General features: G+C 54.4%; 2 protein-coding genes across 5 annotated transcripts in view; one reads left to right on the top strand and one right to left on the bottom strand.

Annotated features, from left to right (window-relative positions):
• Nucleotides 1-17,975, bottom strand: part of LOC134807728 (major facilitator superfamily domain-containing 14C-like) — a 132,489-nt gene that overhangs the window by 29,950 nt on the left and 84,564 nt on the right. The window contains exons 5-6 of one of the 4 annotated variants that reach the window (XR_010148887.1): nt 16,410-16,559; nt 7,213-7,340 (exon numbers count right to left, since the gene is read on the bottom strand). The exons of 1 other annotated variant lie outside the window; for it this stretch is intronic. Coding sequence is in view for 2 of the 3 variants with exons in the window: in XM_063788452.1 (XP_063644522.1) it covers nt 16,924-16,957 (34 nt within the window). In the remaining variant the exon portion in view is untranslated. Of the gene's footprint in view, nt 1-7,212; nt 7,341-16,409; nt 16,560-16,844; nt 16,958-17,975 lie in introns of those variants that run through there. 2 more of the 4 variants (XM_063788455.1, XM_063788452.1) reach the window with 2 other exon arrangements.
• LOC112204398 (NUT family member 2G-like) lies at nt 2,252-13,208 on the top strand. Its single transcript, XM_024345798.3, has 7 exons — nt 2,252-2,472; nt 5,139-5,835; nt 8,753-8,881; nt 9,850-9,989; nt 10,489-11,144; nt 11,623-11,739; nt 12,102-13,208. The coding sequence occupies exons 1-7, from the start codon at nt 2,457-2,459 to the stop codon at nt 12,885-12,887; spliced, it is 2,541 nt and encodes an 846-aa protein (XP_024201566.3). The 5' UTR covers nt 2,252-2,456; the 3' UTR covers nt 12,888-13,208.

Here is a 17,975-nt window from a genome sequence, read left to right on the forward strand (position 1 = left end):
GAGGTCACTCCCCTCCCAGTGGCCACTGTGGAGGCATTTCATAGAAATGCTCGCTGGACCATTCAGTTTTAGAGTTGGGACAAAACCGAGAACTCATGAGGATATTGGACAGGAGTTAGGAAATGACTTTTTCACACAACCCAGGCGAGGAGGGGAGAACCCTGGGCTTGAGACTTGCAATCCACTGCCTGCCCCTGCAGTGTGGCCCCTGTTACGTTTTCTGCAACTCTGCCTTCTTGAGTCCAAATGTCTTCGAAAGGGGCAAATGCTTCTTAAGTGCCAACAGGGTGTGTTTCAGTGAATGTTCACAGTGTGCACTGGTCCGGCTGAAGGCCTCTTCCCTTCCCCAACACCCACCCATCAGTGCAAAAGACTGCTGCCCAGCAGGGAGTGACATCTGTGTCTCAGATTTTCTTGCTGTGCTCTGAGTACTCACTCCTCATCTCCTTTGACCAGTTTCCTAACACTCCCCTTGTTCACAACACAGAACATGAGTGCTCTTTCCTGTCATTTTGACGCTGATAAACAGCAATTCTCTGTGTGAAAATGAGACTGAAGATTTTTTTAAAGACAGGCTACAATAATTCCCATGCTGAGAACCACATGTGATGACACTTGTGATGAAGATGAGGACAGCAATGAGCTGAGAGACTCCAGCCAGGATTCACACATGCGAGGGGATGCATGAGAATGGGGATGGGACATTGGTGGTTAGCATCCTTGCTTGTCTCAGAATGGATGTGGGTTGTGGATTTCTAACTCCTGGAGAAACCAGAGTTCTAGGAATTGTAAGCCACTTTATGTTAGGAAAGAAAAAGACGGTGTTCTGCTCTCCTGTCCCTTAAAACTGTGCGTACTGCCACTAAACCTGGAAGCTGAGAACGGTATAATGGCTACTCCTGACTTCCTTTCATCAAATCAGCCTGCTATTGTTTTCTGCAATGGTTGTGGTGCAGAATCTTTTTGTGGTGCAGCCAAGATTCACACTTGAGTCTCCTTACTGCAAGTTCGCACTCTCACAGTGGAGAGTTAACAATAATTGCCTAATATATTACACTTTTTTGGGAAGAGTTACCAGATAAAGTGCAAGATCCCAGTGAAATGTGAATAGCACAGATAAAGGACAGTTTTTTTTTGTAAAAGTGTACTCTAAATGTCATATGGATCATAATTATAGTAAAAACTAATTCACTGTTTATCTTCAATTCAAATTCCACTTGGTATTCTTTATTCATACTTGCTAAATCTGGCCACTATGTTCTTTCATGTATTTTTAATTTTAAAAAACAGTCCAACATCTCATTCTAGCAATTTACCTACAGAAATAAAGAGAGGAACCACATTACTGGGACAAATACAGTCACTGCAAATATCAGAAGAATTCTAGAACATATTAATATATTAATTTTTACCCCCAAAAAACTGAAAATATTTTTAGACAGCAAAAATAGCTTCATTATGCTTTTGATTGCATAATATATCTCTGGAAAGATGAAAAAGAATCAGATAACACCTATTTCCTCCAGGAAAGACAATGTGGTGGCCAGAGAAAAGAGGTGGGAGGAAGGCTGGTCATTGCCTATTCCACTGTGCACAATTTGAATTTGGAACCATGCAAAAGTATTGCTTAGTTAAGTTAAAATCATGTAAAAGATACAAAATAAACATTTAACACCAGCACAATATGCTGGGAAACAAAATGAAAGGATTTCTGGTCTCGGTGCTGTAGGTCACATAGCCACTCTTTCCTGGACCGAGTCTTCCTAAGAAAGGGGACGGGAAGTAAGGCTGGCCTACTGGTGTGGACAGATTCCAGCAACATACATGACCTGGGGGCACAAAGACTGCTTCCTAAACAATGATGAGCACACAGCCACCTAATAGCCTGGATCAGCTGAGGCCATTCTGATTTCAAACACTCAGTCCCCTTGCCTTCCTAAGAACCCCTGTGTTTCTCAGACTGAAAACGTGTTCTGAATTTTGTTAAGTAAGTGTGGCCCCTGTTGAAATTCATCAAGAGTGGGAAAGAGCCAAAGTGGGAAGAAGCATGGGTTGATTGGCACAAAAGTAGGTCTGTTGATAAAGAATGGAAGTAAAGGGGACATCAGGTAGAAGCTTTTGCTGTGAGTCAGAAGGACAATTTAAAAGTTGCCTAAAGAGGCGCACACTGTCTGTGTTGCTGCCGTCCAGTTGGAAGGGAACCTCAGGTTCTTGCCTACTGGCCAGAGCCCTTCACAGAATGTCCCCCACCCCCGCCAAGCCCGGCTGCCCACTGCCCCTCCCCCTCTGCAGAATGTCTGGGGTCCTGTGTTCCAAACCTGTTTATATGCAAATTATCCCTGCTCCACTTGGACTCAGGAGGATCTGCTGAGTCAGGTCACTCTCTGGGTCCTGCCCTTGACTTTTTTCATTGCGGAAGCTGCCAGACAGTGGTGGTCAGTGCCCAGCCTGAGGGGATGGCTTCAAATGGAGGTGAGCCTGTAGGGATGGGGCATTATCCGAGTCTGCCTTGCCTCAACTCCTTGGGAATTCAAATTTGAACTGTCCCTGGGGACAGCTTATAGAGCTGATATTGAGGGAGGGAGCACTGGATGTCCCCAAGGACATCACACCTGGGGATGGCCATGGCACCCTGAGTCTGTGGTTAGGGAGGAGGGCTCCATAGAGGCGGACCAAGATGCCTGGGGGAATACACCGTGTAGTGGAAAGGATGGAGAGGATGAGTTGATCCTTTCTAGAGGGGAACAGGTCACGTCATTGTGTTTATAGGGAGTGGTGGGATCGTGTTGTGCTGGTGGCCCAGGGAGAATGATGGGCAAGCCTGAGCCCTGTGCCATGTCTTCAGGCACCTGGAAGGTGCCCTTCCATAGCGTTTAGAGGGATTTGGACTGGAGTTTTCTAGTTCTTAGAGAGGAGTGGGGAGAAGTGGTCTCAGCCAGAAAACTGTTGGGTGGGTTGGCTGTGACAGAGCATGTAGTGACAGCCTCTGGGTGGGCAAGGCTGGGGGCCACTGTAACTGCCACAGCCCAGAGCCTCTCAGCTTCCTCCCCAGAGATGGCTTCTCCGTCAGTTCAGGTAGCTGTTGGCTTTGATTTAACAGGGGTGGGGGCAGAATGGGGAAGTTCAGGCAACACAGGGCCTGGGTTTCCTGAGTTGTTCTGAATTGTTTGCCCTTTGGTGGAAGCTCAGGTCTTCAGACCCACTTCCTCTCGTCAGCTAGCTCATGGCCCGTCCTCTGTACTTTGTGTTACTGTGGAGGTGAAGAATTTGCTCCTGTTCCATTTATACTACCTCATGAATGGGCGACAGGTGTGGATTCTTGCTGGTTCTCAGTGGAAGGGTCTGAAAAGGCTGGTTTCCTTTTCAGTAGAGGAAGGAGAGTAGCACACAAATAGGAAGACAGTCCTATTATTATTATTATTCAAATGAGGATGTGTGTCCTGACTGATGAGGTGCATGTGCTGTATCCCTTATTCCCCTTGACTAGAGACTGCATGAGGTCCTAGTGAACAGGGATGAGTTCCAGACAACTTTGCCTCACCTGGCCTGTGGCCCAAGGACCCCTGGTTCTTCGTTGGTCCCTACGTTCAGTTACTGGGAGCTCAAAGGAGAAGGACCAGAGATGGGCTCCCTGTCCCACTATTTAGTGTAACATGACTAGCAGCTGTGAAAATCCCTGGCCGGGCGCGGTGGCTCACGCCTGTAATCCCAGCACTTTGGGAGACCAAGACATGTGGATCACGAGGTCAGGAGTTCAAGACCAGCCTGACCAATATGGTGAAACCCCGTCTCTACTAAAAATACAAAAATTAGCTGGGCATGGTGGCGGGCGCCTGTAATCCCAGCTACTCAGGAGGCTGAGGCAGAAGTGCTTGAACCTGGGAGGCAGAGGTTGCAGTGAGCTGAGATCGCACCACTGCACTCCAGCCTGGGTGACAGAGCGAGACTCCGTCTCAAAAAAAAAAAAAAGAAAAAAAAGAAAATCCCTAGACACCTCCCCTGATAGCCCTGCTGCTCACCATTTGCTGGCTGTGTTCTAGTCATGTGCAGCTGTTGCTGGCTACACAATGACAATATCTCAGGGGACTCCACCACTGCTTCTCAGATCTGCTCCCTGGGAACTGAGCTTCCTGAGTGGCAGCTGGGACCACTGAGCACTGAGGAATGGGTGGCCTGAATCTGACCCCTATTTAACACTTGTGTGGGTGGTGCCAGGACAATCACTTGCATGCTGGGCATGATGTGTTATGGGTTATCTTCAGGGTTCCTAGGGCGCTGGCTTGGGCAAGTTTCCATCCAGTGCTTTTTTTTTTTTTTTTTTTTTTTTTTGAGACGGAGTCTCGCTCTGTCACCCGGGCTGGAATGAAGTGGCACGATCTCGGCTCACTGCAGCCTCTGCCTCCTCGGTTCAAGCAATTCTCCTGTCTCAGCCTCCTGAGTAGCTGGGATTACAGGCACGCACCATCAGCTAATTTTTGTATTTTAGTAGAGACGGGGTTTCACCACGTTGGCCAGACTGGTCTTCAACTCCTGACCTCAGGTGATCCACCCGCCTGGGCCTCCCAAAGTGCTGGGATGACAGGCATGAACCAGCACGCCCGGCCTATCCAGTGGTTTTCTTTTGTTGTGTTGAGCTAGGAAAGAAAGGGGTTTACAAGAGCTTCAGGGAAAGGAAGACTGAAGAGGAGATGGGGCCATAATATTCGGAAACTTCTGGTTTCCTGTCGGCCTTCTGAATGCCGAGCACTGCCCTGGGGTAGGCCCCTCACCTGCTGCTGAGCACACTGAGAGCCACCAAGCCACCGAGAGACTCATCCCTGACCCATGGCTTGGGAGATGCCTGTGAGGCTGGTGCAGTCTGCCAGGGACACCCGAGGGAGACCCTCAGAGACAGCAAAGGCTTGGCTGTTTCTTCTTGGCAGACAAGGGTCAGGGAGTCTTGGTGACTGGCGCCAGGCTCTCTAGTGGAGCGACTCTGCCGTGGAGGAACAGAGCATCTGATGCACACTCAGGGACACTTGCAACCTGCAGAGTTTCCCTGTCACATGCCCTCAGCTGTTGGGACTCCCCTGATTCCCCAGTGACTAGTGTGGACCTGGAGACCCCAGCTCATTCACCTCTTTCCTTTGTCTCCACAGCATACCCAGTGCTGGGACCCGGCGTGACCGTGAACCCTGGCACCTCCCTGTCTGTGTTCACGGCTCTGCCCTTTGCCACACCCGCTCCCAGCCCAGCACACAGGCCGCCCTTCGTGACTGCAGTGGTTCCTCCAGCCGGCCCTCTGGTGCCCTCTGCCTTCCCCAGCACCCATCTAGTGGCAGGACAGGATGGCCGCGGCCCAAGTGGGGCCGGGGCTTCCAACGTCTTTGTCCAGATGAGGACAGAAGTGGGGCCTGTGAAGCCCCCTCAGGCACAGACCTTGATTCTAACTCAGGCCCCCCTCGTCTGGCAGGCTCCAGGCACCCTCTGTGGAGGTGTCATGTGTCCACCTCCCCTACTCCTGGCAGCTGCTCCTGGGGTGCCCATTACATCTGCCCAGGTGGTTGGGGGCACCCAGGCCTGTGAGGGAGGCTGGTCCCATGGACTTCCTCTTCCACCACCACCACCGGCTGCCCAGGTGGCCCCCATCGTGTCCCCAGGGAACGCTGGGCCATGGCCACAAGGGGCTCATGGAGAGGGCAGCCTGGCTCCCTCCCAGGCCAAGGCCCCGCCGGACGACTCCTGTAAACCCAAGAGTGTCTATGAGAACTTCCGACTCTGGCAGCACTACAAGCCCCTGGCCCGGAGGCACCTTCCCCAGAGTCCTGACACTGAAGCGCTTTCCTGCTTCCTCATGTGAGTGTCCTCGGGGCGCCAGAGCTTGTCCTGCAGCTCACTCATAAAGAGGCTGCTGGATGGACAGGAGGTCACACTGTTCAGGGGAGCTTGCAGGGTGCTTGTGAGGGTGATGGGTTGTGCTATGGGAAGGTACATTTTCAGCAACATTAATCTGGCTGCGGCTCAGGACAGACTGTCAGGGGCCTCATGTCAACTGCCTGTCACTGTCCCGTGAGTCCAGCCAATCCTTAATTTTTTTTTTTTTTTATTTTTTTGAGATGGACTTTCACTCTTGTTGCCCAGGCTGGAGTGCAATGGCGTGATCTCAGCTCATCACAACCTCTGCCTCCCGGGTTCAAGTGATTCTGCTGCCTCAGCTTCCTGAGTAGTTGGGATTACAGGCATGTGCCACCATGCCAGGCTAATTTTGTATTCGTAGAGATAGGGTTTCTCCATGTTGGTCAGGCTGGTCTTGAACTCCCGACCTCAGGTGATCTGCCCGCCTCAGCCTCTCAAAGTGCTGAGATTACAGGCATGAGCCATCATGCCCTGCCCCAATACTTACTTTCTTTTCTTTTCTTTTCTTTTTTTTTTTTTTTTTGAGATGGAATCTCACTCTGTCGCCCAGGGTGGAGAGCAGTGGCGCAATCTCGGCTCACTGCAAGCTCTACCTCCCAGGTTCACATCATTCTCCTGCCTCAGGCTCCCGAGTAGCTGGGACTACAGGTGCCCGCCACCATGCCCGGCTAATTTTTTTGTATTTTTAGTAGAGACGGGGTTTCACCATGTTAGCCAGGATGCTCTCAATCTCCTGCCCTGGTGATTCTCCCGCCTCGGCCTCCCAAAGTGCTGCGATTGCAGGCATGAGCCACTGTGCCCGGCTTTTACTTTCAATAATTTTCACAACCATGTTTACAGAAGACCCAGGTCAGAGAGGGTTCTTGGTGTGACGTGAGCCACGGTTTGGGTTTAGGTCTTTTTTGTTTGTTTGTTTGAGATGGAGTCTCGCACTGTCACCCAGGCTGGAGTGCAATGGTGCGATCTTGGCTCACCGCAACCTCTGCCTCCTGGGTTCAAGCGATTCTCCTGCCTCAGCCTCCCAAGTACCTGGGATTACAGGCGCCCGCCACCATGCCCGGCTAATTTTTTTGTATTTTTTAGTAGAGACGGGGTTTCACTATGTTAAGCAGGCTGGTCTTGAACTCCTGGCCTTGTGATCCACCCGCCTCAGCCTCCCAAAGTGCTGGGATTGCAGACGTGAGCCACCGCACCCACCCTGGGTTTAGGTCTTTGAGTGTACACCCCAGTGCCTTCCCTCGAACTGAGTGTCAATGGCCAGGGGCACATCACATGGGGCTGGGGGGAGGAGCTGCAGGGCCCAGCAGAAACCTGGCACACACCCATACTCTTCTGCCGCGGTCCAGTTAGCACAGCGGTGGTGGAGCCTGCACAGGGGGATGGTCTTGGGACCCGCACTAGGGTCGATGCTGGGCAGGTATTTGCATCTTCACCGTCAATCCCCCCTAGAAAAAAGGACAATGGTGCTTCATTCAGAGGATGGCAAAGAGATGACTTGAGCTCACATATGACATACGTAGCACAGTGCCTGGCACATACTATGACACATTACATGACAGCAATTATGATTACTGTCCCCATTACTACCATTATCAGGACTAGGCCATCTAGGAGAGTGCTCCCCAAAGCCACGGGCTCCAGTGATAGCTCTGAGTGCACCACGAGCCCAGCAGCCCAGAGCCGTGGACTGTGGTGACTGTGAGGCAGCAACATCAGCATCTGGGAGAGTTTGTGGTTTCATTCCCAGTCCCTGCCTCTCTCCACCCCGCGGCACCTCTGTGACCCTGTGTTTCCCGCTGATGAGCAAACAGGAGCTTGAGCATATCCACCGTGCAACACACTGGCCGTTCCCCTAGGGGAGTCCCCTGCCTGGGGTGTAGGTGAAGGCGGCCCCATCTTCCTCCCCAACAGTCTCGCTGCCCCCACACCCTGGAACTGGTTGCATCCCCCCTTGGAGTGGAGTCCCGGTGCACTGGGGACCCTGATTCTTGGAGTGTAGCCGCCCCGGGCTCACAGGCCTTTGCCTTGGCTCCTGTGGGAATGTGGGAAGCTGTGCCTGGCTGCTTGCAGTGGCTTGGACACCGCTCTGCTTTGGTTCTGGACGTGTGCTCCTGCTCCTCAAGCTCCAGGACCCTGAGGCTGTGTCCCCAGGGGCTGCCTTGCTCCAGAGTCCCCAGGAAGCTGGTTAAATGCTCAGTCCTGTGGCCCAGGAACCTGCACTTTAACCCTCGCTCCCAGGTCATTCTGTGTGCATGGTGTCTCAGTCAGCTCAGGCTCTGCCGTAACGAATCCCATAGACTGGGTGCTTTATCAAGACACATTCATGTCTCCCAGTTCCAGAGGCCAGAAGTCCCAGATCAAGGTGACAGCGGATTGGGTGTCTGGTCAGGGCCCTCTTCCTGGCTGGAGAGAGCTGCCTCTGGCTGTGTGCTCTTGTGGCTGAGAGCAAGGGCCCTGGTGTCTCCTCCTGCCCTTATCAGAGCTCGGATTCCATGACTGGGACCCACGCTCATGACCTGCTCTAACCCTGATTGCCTCCAAATACTGACACACTGGCACTGAGGGCTTCAGCACAGGAATGTTGGGGACACACATGTTCCACCCATAGCACTGAGTTCACTTGTCAACATCATAACACCGAGGACTTGAGGGGCAGTCGGAGAGGCCACTCAGTGGCTTCTGTTGATGTTGGATCTTGGGGGTGTGTCCTGGAGGCTGAGGAGCCCACATGGGGGAGAACAGGACAGGGACAGATGGCAGGACAGGTGTGGGGAGGACAGGAGCCAGGTGTTGGGACCAGGTGGGCTCGGGATGGAGGGTGGGCTTACAGACTGGGACTGACTGCACTGGTTTACAGCCCAGTTCTCCGATCCCTGGCCCGGCGGAAGCCCACCATGACGCTGGAGGAGGGACTGTGGCGGGCCATGCGGGAATGGCAGCACACGAGCAACTTTGACCGGAAGATCTTCTACGAGATGGCGGAAAAGTGAGTCTGGGGTCCTGGGGGCAGGGCCCGTGTGGCGGGGTGAGAGTGAATGACAGAGGCCCGGTGGCCGTGGTGGCTTCTCAGCGTGGAGCATGAGGAGGGTGTGGACAAACACAGGATGCCCTGGGCCCCTGGCTCCCTCAGGAAGCTGCTCCTGCCACCTAGAGTGCTCTGGGGTCTCTGTCCTGCCCTCTTGGGAAGCACCCCCTGCCTGGCCTGGGGCCAACCGCTGCCTTGACACTGAGGGTCATGGCGGGAGCAGCCAGCATCGCAGCCCAAAGGGGGTCTCCTCCAGCTGTGGGGATGGGGAGAAGGGGCGCTAGTGACTAAAGACAGAGTGGGGGGCAGGCTCCTCACAGCAGTGGCCAGAAGTCGGTTTTCTCCCATCCCAGCCTGGCCAGGGAGTTGGGTCAGGGGAGACCTGTACCTGGGACACCATGAGACCCCTCTCTGGCCTGACTGCCTTTGCTCCTGGGCAGAACCGTCCATGAAGACAGACAGACAGCAGCCTCAGGGGAAACGGGCCCTGTCCTCTGGGCTCAGCTTTTGCTTCCTCCTGACCAGGGGTCTCCCGGGCCTCGTGTCCCTGGGTTATCCTTCAGGGGCCCACAGTCCCAGCCTCAGGACTCCTGCATCTGGGCATCATCCCTGACGCCTTCTGCCATCAACCCCACCCCCGGCCAGCTGATACCTGGAGGAGGGGTTCCCGGGACCCTCCTGGACCTTGTGGTCCTGACTTGAGTCAGGAAGCCCCATTGATGCCATGGGCTCTGCAGGGGCCGGGTGAGGGAGGGTGAGCCCAGAACTCTGGGAGCAGCTCCCTCCTGGGACTGGGGGATGGGTCCCAGTGAGGGCCTGGACAGCCCGCCGGAGGCACTCCCTCCCATCCCTGCCCTCGGCTGCTGCCTGGTCCTGGGGGGAGGGGGCCTGGACCCTCTCAGCACAGCCTGGGCCTCCTTCACCCCCAGGTTCCTGGAGTTTGAGGCTGAGGAGGAGATGCAGATTCAGAAATCGCAGTGGATGAAGGGGCCCCAGGGCCTGCCTCCTCCAGCCCCGCCGAGGCTTGAACCTCGAGGACCCCCTGCCCCTGAGGTGGTCAAGCAGCCAGGTACAGCTTCCCACATTCCCACAGGAGCCATGGCAAAGGCCAAAGGGGCCAAGGGAGGCCACTGTCCCCACACCCCATGCTTCCCTTCAAGAGGGGGATTTGCTCCCTCCAACAGGACAGCTTCCGGGAGTGTATGTTGGGTATTGACCAGGTCAATACCTATTTCATGGGTGGCCTGTGATCACGAAGCAGGGTATTGACTCGGTCAAGTTTCCTACTTACTCTCTCCCCTTGCCTGTCCAAAACTCCACATATGCTCTGCCCAGGAAGCAGGGATGAGCGGGGAGAGTACACGGCATATCGGTGGCTCCAAACTTCCTCCCAAGCGATGCTGTCTCAGATGTGCCCCTCCTGCGGCGTCTCCTCCGGGGCGCTGTGGTTCAGGTGGTCCTGACCCAGCTGGGACCCACTTCACATCCCCAAGCCCTGCCCTCCCCTGTGTGGTGCAGGCAGGAGGAGCGGCCCTCACCACACCCATCCTCCTCCCTCTCTGCCTCAGTGTACCTTCCCAGCAAGGATGGCCCCAAGGCCCCGACTGCCTGCCTGCCACCACCCAGGCCCCAGAGGCCAGCGGAGACCAAGGCCCACCTGACACCACCCAGGCCCCAGAGGCCAGCGGAGACCAAGGCCCACCTGCCACCACCCAGGCCCCAGAGGCCAGCAGAGACCAAGGCCCACCTGCCACCACCCAGGCCCCAGAGGCCAGCGGAGACCAAGGCCCACCTGCCACCACCCAGGCCCCAGAGGCCAGCGGAGACCAAGGCCCACCTGCCACCACCCAGGCCCCAGAGGCCAGCGGAGACCAAGGCCCACCTGCCACCACCCAGGCCCCAGAGGCCAGCGGAGACCAAGGCCCACCTGCCACCACCCAGGCCCCAGAGGCCAGCGGAGACCAAGGCCCACCTGCCACCACCCAGGCCCCAGAGGCCAGCAGAGACCAAGGTCCCTGAGGAGATCCCCCCTGAAGTGGTGCAGGAGTATGTGGACATCATGGAGGAGCTGCTGGGGTCTCACCCTGGGGACACAGGGGAGCCTGAGGGACAACGGGAAAAGGGCAAAGTGGAGCAGCCGCAGGAAGAGGACGGGATGACCTCAGACCCGGGCCTCCTGAGCTACATTGACAAGCTGTGTTCCCAGGAAGACTTTGTCACCAAGGTGGGCTTGCCTGGAGTGCTGTGGTCTGTAGGATTCCAGGGGGTGGCATTTCCAGGTCCTTGGAATTAAGCTCTGTTCCTTAGCTACTCAGTAGTATGTGTATTTCCATGGATTTGAGTGTCTGTGTATGTGACTGTGTGTGTCTGTGTGTTGCTGTGTGTTTGTGTCTGTGATTTGTTACTGTGTCTTTGTGTGTCTGTGTGGGTGTGAGTGTGGAGTGTGTATGTTACCTGTGTCTGTCTTTTCCTGTGTTGTACATGGGTCTGTGTGTCTGTGTGTGGTTTGTGTGTCTCTGTCTGTATGTGTGTATGCTACGAGGTCTGTGGTCTGTGCGTGTAGCTGGTGGTCGCCATGATATGAAACAGCCCCAGGAGGGTGGGAATGGGGCCCTCCCCACTTTCTGCATCTCCTCCGGGTGTCCTTGGCTCCAGGTTACTCCCTCCCCAGGAAGTTCACACCTTCTTCCTTCTGTTTCCAGGTGGAGGCCGTCATTCACCCCCGATTCCTGGAAGAATTGCTTTCCCCAGATCCACAGATGGATTTCTTGGCCCTAAGCCAGGAGCTGGAGCAGGAGGAAGGACTCACCCTTGACCAGGTAGAGCAGCGGAGGGAGGGGAACCCAGGTACTCCAGGGGCAGGAGGGACCCGGCACACAAGGCCCACCCAATTGTCTAAGCCCACCCTGCTGGGGATGCTCAGCTTCTTGGGGAGCCACTCCGGGGTGGGAAGATGCAGGTTCAGAGGGAGTAGGATGGAGAGGAGCCAGGGAGGGGAGTCAGGATGCAAGCTGCAGTGAGGCCCAACGGGATGCCCGGCAGATCCACACCCTCTCTCTTTGACACGAAGCCCAGCTGCCTCAGGCTTCCCTGCCTCCCACCCAAGTGCCCTGGTCTCCACCATTCTGGGCCCTGCTCACACCTGGGGCAGCGCCAGTAAGTGCCCCCTTTCCTTCCGCAGCTAGTGGAGAAGCGCCTCCTGTCCTCGAAGGAGAAACGGTGTGGGAGGGCAGCCCCTCGACATGGCATGGCCCGGTTGGACTCAAGTCCTTCTAAGTTTGCAGCTGGCCAAGGAGCAGCGAGAGAGGTCCCTGACCCCCAACAAAGGGTCAGCGTGGAAACCTCCCCACCCCAGACGGCTGCCCAGGACCCTCAGGGACAGGGCAGAGTGTGCACTGGCATGGCCAGGTCCGAAGACCCTGCTGTGCTTTTGGGATGTCAGGATTCCCCCAGGCTGAAGGCTGTCTGGCCAACCTCTCCTCCCCAGGACCACAGACCCACCTTCCCCAGCCTGGGGACCAAGGACGCCTTGGGTGTCCCTGGAGAGTCTCCTGTCAAGGAGTCACACGGGCTGGCTAAGGGGTCAAGTGAGGAGACGGAACTCCCTGGCATGGTCTATGTCGTGGGTTCCCACCACAGGCTGAGGCCCTGGAGGCTGTCCCAGAGCCCTGTCCCTTCCTCGGGCCTTCTCAGCCCAGGAGGGCGAGGACCCCAGGGAGCTCTTCAGTCTCCATCTGCTCAGAAAAGAGGCCTCAGCCCAGCACCCTCTCCCGCCAGTAAGTCCAAGAAGCGACCTCTCTTTGGAAGCCCATCCCCTGCTGAAAAGACACCGCACCCAGGGCCTGGGCTCAGGGTCTCTGGGGAGCAATCCCTGGCTTGGGGGCTGGGTGGCCCCTCACAGTCTCAAAAGAGAAAGGGTGACCCCTTGGCCTCCAGGAGGAAGAAGAAGCGGCATTGTAGCCAGTAGGGGCCACCACGGGGCAGACTCTCTGATGCCAGTCCCCAAAAGTGGGGCTCTGAAGTCTCGGACCCTCATGGCACCCGGTGCCCCAAAGCAAAGGCTGCTTCTCCTCCAGTGCTGATCTTGCTGGGCCTTAGCTTTGGAGGGTAGGGGAAGGAGGGGAGGGAGGGGAGGGAGAAGGTGGCTGAACGGGGAGGGCAGGAAGGGGGGAGGGTAGGGGAGGGAGAGGGTGGCTGAATGGGGAGGGCGAGAAGGGAGGGCCTGGGGGGTGGGAAGCAGTGCCTTGGGGGCCTTCTGTGTAAATGTGAATAAATGTAGTTGTTTTGGAAAATGCTCTCAGGGCTGCTGCCTCTGCCCTTGGCGCTGTGCTGCTCTGTGGAGGGTGTCTGTGAGGCCTCAGGGCTGAGGAACTGGGAGAGGCCAGGCACTGGGAACCCACAGGGGCTGGCCCCACTCTTTCCTCCTGGTATAGGGGGCCCCTTCAGATGCTCCGGGGACTGACAGATGCTGAGGAAGCCCTGATCCCTCCCACCACCCACTCACAAGGCCCCGCCTGCTTTAGGGAGGCTTCTCGGGGCCTCCCATCATTATCAGTATCCCTGGAAAATCCTGGGTTGGAGAGAGCTGGCTGGCTTTTGTTCTGCTCGGTGGGAGCTGAGGAGAAGGCAGCTGCCTGCAACATGGACATGGGGAGAGGCGGCCGCTCCTGCTTAACCCTCATCAGGAAGAGCACGGGCACTGGGCTGAGGGGAGACGTTGAGGTGACCGTCCACATGGGTGTGTTTGGGATATGACGAGGGGCGCAGAGCAGGGGAAGTCCCTCTGCCTGTTTCTAGGCAGGAGAGAGTCTTGTCCAACTGGTTGAAGCAGATGCTCCTTGCTGTGGCCACAAGGAATGGCTTCAGGGGCCCTCAGGGTCTTGCATGGAGCCCCCCCACAGCTATGATTCCCTTCCCATATGATGACTGAACTCGTGTGGAATTGATGTAGACACAGATTTACATTGGCATCTAAAACAGTTCCCTCCCAACACACCATCACCAACGGGAACAAGCATGACCAGCCTGCCAGGCGCAAGGTGGGTGTGTCTGCTGGTCCCAGGGCCAGGGGAAGCTGGGGCCCAGGCCGAGAGGGGCCGAGGCTCAGTCGCCCTTCTGCCAGGCACAGACCCCAAGGGCAGAGCAGGGGCTGCCTGGGATGCGGCACTGGCTGTCTGGGAAGTGCCCTGAGAGTCGGGGGCCAGGTGTTCACTGAAGGGAGACTTCTGGAGTCTATGAGTGAGATGAGGACTGCATCAGGAGAGGGACTGAGGCTGGGGAGGATACTCTGCTTTTTCCCAGGTTGTCCTGTCCTCCCCATCTCTGCTGAACTCCCCTCACCCCATGTGGCCGACCTCTGCCCCCTTACCCCTAACCCACCTCTCAGAATCTCAGATCCCAGCATGGACAGGACCCAGCACCTGCCCTGGTTCCCTCCTGGCCAACACCTTCTTCTCCACAGTCTGAGTTCTGATTCCTCCTCAGGGCCCTTGTTGGCTCAGGACCACTGTGACTGCCAGAGCACTGGTCCCAGCACTGCCTGCATGCAGAGCTGTGGTCATGGTGCTGGGAGTTGGCCCAGCAGCAGAAGCTGATGGGGCAAAGCTCTCTGGTATATGGCGGCCTGGTCCCTCTGCCAAGTGACAAAGGGAGCCATGTTTGGGTTCTCTCTGGTCCCATCTGCCCACAGAACACAGCAGTCAGCCAGACAGATGCCTCTCTGCCCCATCCCTTCTGCTCCATGTGGGCAGTGTCGGAGGCCTGCCACCCGCTTTCGCCTTTGGGAAGGAGAGTTTATCTCGGCAGGGCTTCCCCAGCTGAGGGCACAACAGGCCCTTGGGGAAAATGTGGGGAGTGAAGAGTCACTGGTGGGTGATGTGGGCAGCTCCCGTGACTCCTCTACATTCAGGGCCATCCTCAGGAGACAAGGTAACACCTCCCCTTTGCAGGGTTTAGGAATGTTAAGTGAGCCATGTTTGAAGGGAATGTGGTCCATACTCTGGCGTGTGTGTGGGTGCTCAGCCAACTTCCTCACCTAAGTGTGAAAGTGATACCTTGGTTTAGTGACACCTCGGGGCTTCTGCTGGTTTACCCCACTAGCTGTTTCCTGCCCCACTGTCCCTGTCCTTGTTTTGGCTGAGCCATTTCCAAGAGGCAGAACCTATGCTTCCTTCACCTCTGTGTCCTGCCTGAGCCCTACAGCCTGCCCCTAAATAGGCACAGTGGGGCTGACTGGGGGGCTCTGATGGACTTAACATGTGTCCCCCCTGCCCAGTTCCTGTGGTGAAGCCCTAACTCCTAACATGATGGTATTTGGAGATGGGGCCTTTGGGAGTTACTCAGGGTTAGAAGAGAACATGAGGATGGGGCCCTTATGATGGGATTAGGGCCATGGTAAGAAGCAGAGATCCCAGCACTCTCTCTCTCTCCCTGACATGAGGACACAGTGAGAAGGCAGCCATTTGCAAGCCAGGAAGAGAGCCCTCACCAGAACCTCACCTTGCTGTGACCCTAACGTCGGACTTCCAGCCTCCAGACTGACAAATACATTTTGCTTCTTAATACGCACCGCCCCTCGACCCACCAAGTCTAGGACACTTTGTCCTAGCAGCCCTATGTGACTAGGACAAGGTCCATCATCTCAGGAACTTCCTTCCTGACTGGTATCTGGAAACTGTATCAGAGCCATGGGAAAGAATGAAGAAAGGCTCGGCTCTTTACGACTCTCAGCACACCTCCATGCCAAGTGCAGTGTATCACACGTGAACCAGGACTGCTGTGGGACACAGTGCAAGGGAATCTGTAAACACCCATGACATCGTCATATTCACACTTGGGGAAGCCAAGCAGCTTGCTCACAGCAGGTGCTGGGGGTATGCTGAGGCTCTCGGTGGGTTTGGCCTCCCTGCTCACGCAGCCAGGTCACTCTCTGGGAGCCAGTGCAGTTGGGGCGGCCCCGGGCAGGTTTGCCTCCAGAAACCACTCCCTTCACCACTGGACGACAGATCCCTGAAGAAGCCATGGCCTCCTGAGAAACTCCATCTGACAATGTGAGCAAGGCCGGCCCCCGTTAGTAAACAGGCAGTGCTTTCTGACAGCTACCAGGATGGACTTGCTCCAGGTGGCTGCCCTTTTGTAGCTGCACTTTGATTCTAACTTCAGCATCCCATGATGTCCTTCAGGTCTTGGTGCCCTGGGCAATGTTAGTGAGAGTCACCTGGTTTGGGGGATCTGGGCCAGGCTGCCCCCTCCTGGCCAATCGGCTGATACCCGGCCAGGGCTGCCAGAGTCATTGTCACTGAGTCCCTGACCATTACTGGGTGCAGACTCTCAACAGTGGCCCCCACCCTGGCACATTCCCTGTGAGGGAGCTGATACGCTGGGTTTTACTGAATTCTGAGTTATGATGTCATTGAGCATGCTTTGTCTGCACACTTGTGCCCTTTGAGCTCATTTTAGGCAAATGTATCCGGACTAAGGTTGTATTTACCGATGGTTCATTTTCCGTCCTCATCTCAGTCCTCGGAAGGATGAATTCCACCTCTCATGCCATGGTCCTTCCTCAGAATTTCCTTTGTCTTAGTTCATTCCAAAGATCACGTTGTAGGGACGTTTATCATGTATACGGTATTTGCATAAACTGTATGAGCGATTAAAAGATATTCTCTGACATTAAACACAAACAACATAGAAATCTCACGGGTGATGATAGGATCACAAGATTCCTAATCAATGTAAGTGGATGGTTACTCAAGGTAAATCCCTTCAACCCCTTGCCCTTCATTAGAATAGACAGAAACTGACTGTATACAGGCTTTACTCCTTTATAGTGTGCCAAAATAAAACCCCAAAGCACAAATCACACGAACCAAGTCATGCCACTGGGACCATCGTGTGTCATCTGAGCTAGCTGGGCCATGCCAACTCCTACTCCATCTTCTGCTTTTCCCTGCATTCCTCACGAATGGGAGCTTCTGTGTGAGCATTCATAAGACATCCTGCATTCACGTCCACTGATGTGTTTTCTTTTTTAAAAAACTATGCACATTTTATTAGGAATGTTTCAACCACATAGAAAACATATAATAGAAACCAATATAGACACCACATAGACGTGGGCCATGTTAACATTCTACCGTTTGCTCATTTTTTAAATAAAACCTTTATGAAGACATTCACATAGCATGCTTTCACTCATTGAAATTGTACAATTTGGGTTTTTCATAGAATTTGCAACCATCACCACATTAAATATATTTATAGAATTTGCAACCATCACTGCATTAAGTCTACTTATAGAATTTGCAAGCATCATCACTATAAACTTTAGAACATTTTTATCACCTCAAAAAGAAAACCCCTAGGCTGGGTGCAGTGGCTCATGCCTGTAATCCCAACACTTTGGGAGGCCGAGGTGAGTGAATAACTTGAGGTGCAGAGTTCGAGACCAGCCTGGCCAACATGGTGAAACCCCGCCTCTACTAAAAATACAAAAATCAGCTGGGCATGGTGGCACACATGTGATCCCAGCTACATGAGAGGCTGAAGCAGGAGAATCGCTTGAACCGGAGAGGCAGAGGTTGCAGTGAGCCGAGATTGTGCCGCTGCACTCCAGCCTGGGTGACAGAGTGAGACTCCATCTCAAAAAATGAAGAAGAAAAAAAAACCCTTGTCCTTTAGCTATCACCCCCCCGCCCCCCACCGATCTACATCCTAGGCCTACATAACCACGAACTGACTTTCTATATAGCTTTACATGCTCTGGACTTGCATATGAATGGAATCATACAATATATGTCTTTCACACCTGTCTTATTTTACTTTAAATATTTCCAAGGTTCATCCATGTTTTTAGCATCTATCATTACATCAAACCTTTTTATTGCTGAATAATATTCCATTGGTGGATATCCTGAAACTTATTCATTCATCAGGTGATGAACATTTGGGTTGTTTTCACTTTTTGGCTAATGTGAATTATATATATATGTAATATATATATAATTACATATATATTATATATAATTATATATATTATATATAATATATTATATAT

This window comes from Pan troglodytes, chromosome 11, assembly GCF_028858775.2.
Source record: "Pan troglodytes isolate AG18354 chromosome 11, NHGRI_mPanTro3-v2.0_pri, whole genome shotgun sequence".
In the NCBI taxonomy this organism is placed as follows: domain Eukaryota; kingdom Metazoa; phylum Chordata; class Mammalia; order Primates; family Hominidae; genus Pan; species Pan troglodytes.